Source organism: Octopus bimaculoides, chromosome 16, assembly GCF_001194135.2.
Source record: "Octopus bimaculoides isolate UCB-OBI-ISO-001 chromosome 16, ASM119413v2, whole genome shotgun sequence".
In the NCBI taxonomy this organism is placed as follows: Eukaryota; Metazoa; Mollusca; class Cephalopoda; order Octopoda; family Octopodidae; genus Octopus; species Octopus bimaculoides.
In genome coordinates, this window is record NC_068996.1 from 25,055,481 (window position 1) to 25,064,218 (window position 8,738).

At 40.3% G+C, this 8,738-nt stretch overlaps 1 protein-coding gene across 1 annotated transcript in view; it reads left to right on the forward strand.

The window, feature by feature from the left end:
• The window catches only part of LOC106877203 (carboxylic ester hydrolase LipN), a 99,651-nt gene that overhangs the window by 75,024 nt on the left and 15,889 nt on the right, over positions 1-8,738 (forward strand). The window contains exon 6 of the mRNA XM_052973475.1: positions 3,705-3,799. Coding sequence (XP_052829435.1) covers positions 3,705-3,799 — 95 coding nt within the window. The remainder of the gene's footprint in view (positions 1-3,704; positions 3,800-8,738) is intronic.

The window sequence follows — 8,738 nt, forward strand, 5'->3', positions numbered from 1 at the left end:
AATGGCAGAATTGTTAATTATTAATTCTATTATTAATTGACGATTCTCTGCCCTTATTCTTGTATATATATATATATATATGACAGTCTAAATGATTTAAGAAGAAAACTGGGTATAAGAGGCATCAGATGTTGTGTGCAAGAGAGATGACTGCACTGGTTTGGTCCTCTAATGTGTATGGATGAAGACAGCTGCAGAAGGAAGTGCCGAGTTTTAATTGTGGAGGGTACCTGTGGAAGGGGTGGATCCAGGAAGATGTGGAACGAAGTGGTGAGAAAGGATAAAATCGCTGTCTTCTACACATACAGGCTTGTCCTTTGGGTGCCTGTGCCACTTAAAAAGCACCTGTGTTGGTGCTGTGTTAATGCCCTTATACTGGTAGGGTGTAAAAAGCACTCAGTACACTCCGTTAAGTGATTGGCATTAGGAAGGGCATCTAGCCTTAGACACCATGCCACAACAGACAACTGGAGACTTGGATAGCTCCATGTCAAACTGTCCAACCCATGCTGGCATGAAAAGCAGACATTAAACAATGATTATATATATATATATATATATATATATATATAATCTCAAGTTCTAACAGCAGGTTATTAATATCACTTGACTGAAGTGAAATCTTATATGTTAACTACAAAAGAATTTATATCCTAAAACCACAGTGCTGGGGCCATGTAAAAAGCATCCTGTACATTTTGTAAAATAGATTGCATTAGGATGGCCACTCAACTGTAGGAACCAAGTTAAAATAGATTACGGAACCTGGTGCAGCCCCTGACCTTGCCAGCTCCTGTCAAACCAACCAGTCAGCCCCTGCCAGAATTGAAAATAGATGTTGAATGATGATGATGGTGATATATGAAAAGATTTATATCTAATGACTGGTGTAGCTGCATCATAGTCAACTGCTACAAAGATACAGAAGTAATTAAAGAGCTATCAGATTAGTGGGCCAGGTCATAAAAGTTATAGCTCAATGAATAAAGAGTCGACCTAGGTGGGATGCAATTAGATTTCATGCCAGGGAGAAGCATTGCTGATTTTAACTTCCTAATAAGGCAACTACAGAAGAAGCATTTAGCCAAAAATAAACTGTTGTACATGACATTTGTTGTCATGGAGAAAGCCTTTGACAGGATCCCTCACTTACTCATCTACAGAAGCCAGAGATGGCTGATGAGATCCATTCAAGCCATTTATAGGAATATTATCAGTAAAATAAGTCAGCAATGAATTAAGTGTTCAAGTAGGAGCTCACCAAGGCTTGATTCTCAACACCCTCTTGTTTACCATAGTTCTCCAGGCCATAACAGAGGACTTTAATCATTTGTTATCCATAAGAGCATCTCTGTTGATGTTCTTATTCTTACAGCTGAATCTATAATAGGAGAAATAACTGGCCTTGCTCAAAAATGTTGGAAGAAATTCCGTTCACAGCGCCCAGTGCAGGCTATGGACACATAAGAGATGCAGTGTAATTGCAGGTAGGTTAACACAGGAAGTCATTTTTGTATGCGACAGATGTGCAAGAAGAATAAATACTAAGAATTACTTGGCAATTAAACTCTCTCAAATGCTCAGACAGCTCCCTCAAGGTTGTAGATAGTTTATGTTACCTAGGTAACCAAGTTAGCAGTGGTGGAGGATGTTGCTAGAATAAGAATAGAAAGGAGAAAGTTTAGATAGCTATTACCTTAGTTGGCAACAAAAGGACTCTGAGTGAAAGGTAGACTGAATGCTGCTTGTGTATGAACAATTATGCTCCATGGTAGTGAAACATGAGCTCTGAATGCAGAAGGCATGTATAGACTAGAGAGGAACAAAGATAGTATTCTCAGATGGATGCACAACATCAGTGTGCATGTGCAACAAAGTACAAATGTGTAGAGAGAAAAGTTGGGCATAAGAGGAAGCAGATGCAAGAGAGAAGACTACATTTGTTTGTACATGTGATGTGTATGAATGAAAGCAGCCAATCACTTAAAGTGAATGTTACCTGTGGAACAGGGAAACCCAGGAAGACATGAGATGAAGAAGTTTTGTCTGAAGATGTTGGGTCTCATGGAAAGGATGACAATGGACCAAGATGTCTGATATGAGGTCTTTGGAAAGACCCACCCATCTCAGTGAAGCTTACTTCTGGAAGTACTGTGTTTTCCACCTACCTGTAACATTAATTGCTTCTTCATGCACTGTGTTTGTCTCCTCCTCCTCCTCCCCACCCACTCTCACTTCTGCAGCCCAGTACTGCTCTGTCATCTTTCCCTCCTGTTCTCCCTCTGCCAACTGTATCATTGCTATCTGTCACCCACACTATGTGCCCATATGTCATCACTCACTGACTACCCCCTTTCACCTTTTTGCACCTTCATGAACTCCCTACTGATGCATCTGAGCAATCCTCTAACATTCCATTTATATTTACATCGTTGTACCTTGAGAGTATATTCCCACCATCTCTCTCTTTCTCTCTCTCTCTCTCTCTCTCTCTCTCTCTCTTTCTTGTTCCCTCTCTTACTCTCGTTCCCTCTCACTCTTCCTTTCTCTCATTCTCACTCTCCCTCCGAGTAGGGTGACCATCTATCTCCTCTACAGCAAGATACTTGTTTTTGCCCCTCAATCATAGTTTAACCTCTCATCACTGAGTACAAAGCCACCACCCTCAATATTACTTGCCTTCTCAGGTGAGATTTTTTTTTCTTCAAGTTATGTGGTGACCTTGCCAGTGCTAGTGCCTCATAAAAAGCACCTAGTCTATTCTGTAAAGTGGTTGGCGTTAGGAAGAACATTCAGCTTTAAAACCATGCTAATGTAGACCTCACTGGTGCTGGTACCACATAAAAAGCACCCAATCTACTCTGTATAACAGTTGGCATTACGAAGGGCATCCAGCTGTAAAAACCATGCTAAAACCATGCTCAGGCTTACCAGTCCCTGGTGGGGTGCACAAGACATCACTGCCCCCTAACTATTCAATGGTGCACCTTCAGATTTACAGTGATGCACTTATTTTGAAACTCCACTTTAGTTTTATTACAAATTAGTGCCCAACCAGAATATTCTGAAGCATCCCTGCAAGCACCAGAGTCTGACTACAGGCCTGCTGTCAAACCATCCAACCTATGCTAGCATGAAAGATGGACATTAAAATGATGATGATATATGTAAGGCTGGCTTTTTTTAGTTCCTGTCTACCAAATCAATTCACAAGGCTTTGGTCAACCGTGGGCTATAGTTGAAGACACCTGCCCAAGGTGCTAAGCAGTGGGACTGAATCTGCAATTACATGGTTAGGAAGCAAATTTCTTGAACACAGGGGATTTTGACTACTTTTTCTAGCACATCAAGTGACCACTTGGAGGCCCTCCATCCTTATTGGCTTCATAGAGTGAGATGTATTTAAAGAGCCTGAGTGTTGATGAGATATTGTGATGTTGGTCATCATTGTTTGATGTCCATCTTCCATGATGTCATGAATTAGACAGTTTGGGATCTGATGAGCCAGTGGATAATGTGGACATAAAATCAAATTTAGTCAAGAAGATGTTTGACATTGTGTCAGATCAGACTTTTAAAATCAACTTAAAATGGCATATAAGCAATCAACTGCTGAAATATTTTAGGATGTTCTGTATTATAAATATTTATATATCATCCTGCGTCATTTGTATTATTTTTTTTTTTCTTTTCTGCACACACAGGTGTTAATATATCCATTGATAGATTTGACTTGCAAAAATGAATCGCACAAAACATATGCAAATGGACCGGTTATAAGTCAAAAAGATATGAAGTTGTGAGTAGTTTTTGGTGATGTTTCTTTTTCCTTCAGTTGAGTTTGCTATCGTTTTACTGATTGTAGTATAGTTGTTTAGTCCAAAACCATGTACTAAATATACTAAATCCAGTGTTGTTTTATCTAAAAAATATAAATCTTCATAAATCAACTTATGGTCATCTAAGATATCAAGGATTATGTGTGTAAATTATAATGATATTCATAGTTTTTCTATTAAACATCAAATGTGAAACTAAAAGAAGCTAATTCTGCAACTCTGTCTTTCATGACAATCAGAAAATATTGTTTTAACCCTTTAACATTTAAACCAGCCGTATCCAGCCTAAATATTCTGTTTAATGTTCAAACTGGCCAGATCAGGCCTCTCACACCTACCTACAATGTCATTTTAAAAATAAACAATCCCATCATCAAAATTTCAAAGCTATGCGATAAGACATTTAAAACCTTGTGAATAAATTAGTATTACATTTGAGAGAGTAATCTGAATGCTAAAGGATTAAATCCATTTATAACACATTTGATAATGATATCCTTAATAAATCTTGTGTAATATTGATCTTACAACAATTATTTTTCTAAGTTACAGTTTATTTTTCTTCATCGTTGTATCTTCTTTTCTCTATGAAGCATTAACTATAAAGCTAAACAAGCTAGCTATGTATTTCACGACAATCAAAAATGTTGATTTAAATACATTGTTTTACAAATTTTATATTAAAATCCTTCATAAGTAATGTGTAATATTGGTTTCACATATTTTTGTTGGCACAAATGTGCACCCATTTAAATTTTCTTTTAGATTATAACCCTAATCCTAATCTTGTTGATTATTGATTCAATACATACAATTTCTGATTTCACAAAGGAAATTCAGCCTTTGTTATGTCATATAAATCCAATGGATTATCAGAAATTTGATTATAAGAGCCTTACATTGTAGGAAATGTTAGTTTTTAGCTGTTGTTATCTTATGAATTTTGCTGATGTAGTGTTGTGATTTTTATTGTTTGACAATAATGAATAATGAGGGTATATTTGTATTTGTATTAGGTGTATAGTGGTTGTAGTTGCTGCCAACTGCTTGACTAGATAACTTGTAACCAAATTGTAGGTTGTTTTTTATTCATATAGAACAGTAGTAATCAGTTAGTACTACATTTTTATTCCTAATTCTCCTTTTGGTTGGAACACATTATTTCTGTACATCAAACTTTCATCATTCATAAAAGTTAGACTATTCTGTCTTCTTATCTCTAACATAGACATTGAGAGCTATTTTATCTCATAGGGTCATATCTTTTTTTAAGGGTAAATTTCTTTCATGACCATATTTCTTTTGAAATATACTGCCTTAGTTTCAATTAATCTTGAAAGTAATGAAAAATTTAGTAAAATAACTTTCATTGTTATGCTAATGTTTGGGATCATAAATTAACGTGAAATTTTGATGAAAGGTAATTTAGCTCACTTTATCCTTTTTGTTAAACTTAACCTTTCCTTTGAAATACACTGCCTTTGCTTCAATTAGTTTTGAAAATAATGAAGAATTGAGTAAAATAACAGTTGTTATTAAGCTAGTGTTTGGAAAGTAAGTTAGCTTGAAATATTGAGGAAAAGTTTTAATTTAGACCACTTTAATACTTGATGTTTGTATCAAAGAACCAGGAGTAGTCTCGGATGGTTTGGCATCAAAAGGGTTAAAGAAATTTGGTTGCTAATTCCAGCTGGTCAAATGACACCATGCCATTGAAATGTTTGTTACGTCATCATCATCATTGTCGTCGTTTAACGTCTGCTTTCCATGCTAGCATGGGTTGGACGATTTGACTGAGGACTGGCAAGCCAGAAGGCTGCATCAGGCTCCAATCTGATCTGGAAGAGTTTCTACAGCTGGATGTCCTTCCTAATTCCAACCACTCTGAGAGTGTAGTGGGTGCTTTTACGTGCCACCGGCACGAAGGCCAGTCAGGTGGTACTGGCAACAGCCACGCTCAAAAAGGTGTTTTTTACGTGCCACCAGCACAAGTGGTAAAAGGCAATGCTGGTAACGATTACGCTCAGATGGTGCTATTTACGAGCCACTAGCATGGAAGCCAGACAGCTGCTCTGGCAGTCATCGTGTATGGTTCAATTACGATTTCACTTGCCTCAACAGGTCTTCGCAAGCAGGGATTTTAGTGTCCAATGAAGTAAAGATACGGATTAGTGAGCTGGCTACACTTCTGGCAGAGATCACGCTCTCACTTACCTTGCTGGGTCTTCTCACGTACTGCATATTTCGAAAGGTCATTGCCTCGGTGTGGCCTAAAGTTCGAAGGTTGTGCTTCACCACATCATCCCAGGTCTTCCTGGGTTTACCTCTTTCAGATGTTCCCTCAACTTCTAGGGTGTGGCACTTTTTCACACAGCTATCCTCATCCATTCTTGCCACATGTCCATACCAGTGCAATCGTCTCTCTTGCACACCACAACTGATGCTTCTGAGGTCCAACTTTTCTCTCAAGGTACTGACACTCTGTTGAGTATGCACACTTACATTACACATCCATCGGAGCATAATGGCTTCGTTTCTTGCAAGCTTACGCATGTCCTCAGCTGTCACGGCCCATGTTTCATTGCCATGAAGCATGGCTGTTCATACACATGCATCATACAGTCTGCCTTTTACTCTGAGTGAGAGGCCCTTTGTCACCAGCAGAAGTAAGAGCTCTCTGAACTTTGCCTAGGCTATTCTTATTCTAGCAGCTACACTTTCAGTGCACCCTCCCCCCGCTACAAACTTGGTCACCTAGGTAGCAGAAGCTATCAACTACTTTTAGTTTTTCACCTTGGAGTGTGGTAAAGGTTGCTTTCTGCACATTTTTAGTATTTATTGCTCCTGAGCATCTGCCACATACAAAAACTATCTTGCTAGTTAGCCGTCCTTTGATATTGCTGCACCTCTTGTGTGTCCATAGCTTACACTGGGTACATCTTATAGAGTTTCTACCTACACCTTTTCTACAGATCGAGCAGGGTCATCTACCTGAAGGGGTTTGTGTTATGTCTACCTTCCTACTTATTAGGACTTTGGTTTTAGTAGGTTGACTCTAAAGCCCTTCGATTTTAGTCCTTGCTTCCACACCTGAAACTTCTCCTCTAGTTCTGATAGTGACTCAGCAATTAGGGCAAGGGCATCAGCATAGAGGAGCTCCCAGAGGCATCCCATCTTGAATTCCTGTGTTATTGCCTGGAGGACTATGATAAATAGGAGGGGGCTGAGGTTTGAACCTTGGTGGACCCCTACCTCTACCCGGAATTCTTCACTGTATTTGTTGTCAACCCTCACCTTACTGACAGCGTCCCTGTACATGGCTTGCACAGCTCTCACTAACCACTCCTCTATCCCTAGTTTCCTCATTGACCACCAGATAAGGGAGCGGGGTACCCTGTCAAAGGCTTTCTCCATGTCAATGAAAGCCAGGTACAGAGGTTTATCTTTGGCTAGGTATTTCTCCTGCGGCTGTCTTACCAGAAATATAGCATCAGTGGTGCTTTTTCCTGGAATGAACCCAAACTGCATCTCATCTAAACTGACTCTCTCCCTAATTTGTTGGGCTATGACCCTCTCTGTGACCTTCATTACCTGGTCCAACAACTTGATACCTCTGTAATTGTTTGTGTCTAGGGCGTCACCTTTACCTTTGTAGCAGTTGACTATGGTGCTGCTACACCAGTCATTGGGTATGACTCCTTCGTGTATCACCTGATTAACTATATGGGTCATTAGGCTATAACCAACACTGCCAGATATTTTAAGCATCTCTGCAGTGATTCCTGATGGGCCGGGGGCTTTTCGTGTCTTCATACTCTTGATCGCTTTATCTACTAAGGTACTGTCAATTAGGATAGCTGGTCCCTCTGTTGCGTCGACATGCGGCAGACTCTCTTCCTCCCATACATTCTCTTTATTGATGAATCTTTTGTAGTGGCGTCTCCAAACCTCTCTCTTTGCAACCTCGTTTAGTGCAAGTGAGCCATCATCCAAGCGGGCACATTTCTCACCTACGACATCACGATTCTCTCTCACACACTGTCTTGCAACATGAAATACTTCAAGTCTTTGGTCCTCACGGCGCAGAACATTGGCAAATTTTTTCTTATCTGCTTCCCCTCTGGCTAAGTAAACCTGTCTCCTAGCTTCCCTTCTTGCAGTTTGATACAATTCCCTGCTACCTCCGTTCTTCCAGTCTTTCCAAGCCTGTTTCTTTTGTCTAATAGCCCTGTCAACCACATTGTTCCACCATCACGTTACTTTGGGTCGAGAGGGGACTTTACACCAGCCACAGATCTGGTCGGTGGCTCTCAGCAGGTTGTCCCGTAGAAACCTCCAGTTGTCTTCCACGTTGTATGATGCTATATCCCCTTCTATTTCATCAAATGCTTCAAGTAGTATGTCCCTAAATCTCTGTCCATTTGCAGGGTCTTTAAGCATCCACACCCTTCTCCTCCAAGCCGGTCTACTTCTGGGCACCCATTTTGCCTTGATCCCAAAGTCACTAACTACTAATCTGTGTTGAGGAGTACATTCTTCGCCAGGGAAGGTTTTGGCATTTATAAGCTGCCTTCTTACCCTATTTCTGGCGAGGATGTAGTCGATTTGGCTAGAGTGTCTGCCGGAACGGTAGCTGACTAGGTGACTGGCAGGTTTCCTGAAGTTGGTATTGCAGACCATAAGATCGTTTGCATCACAGAACTCCAGCAGTCTGGTTCCCTCCTCATTGCGGGAACCGAAGCCATAGCCTCCATGTATGCCATGGAAGCCTCCAGCACGACGTCCGACATGACCATTGAAGTCACCAGCCACAAAGACAAGGTCCCTGTCACTTGTCGACGAGGTAGTTTGCAAGAGGGTGTCATAGAATTGGTCTTTCTGCCCATCCGGTAGCCCCGG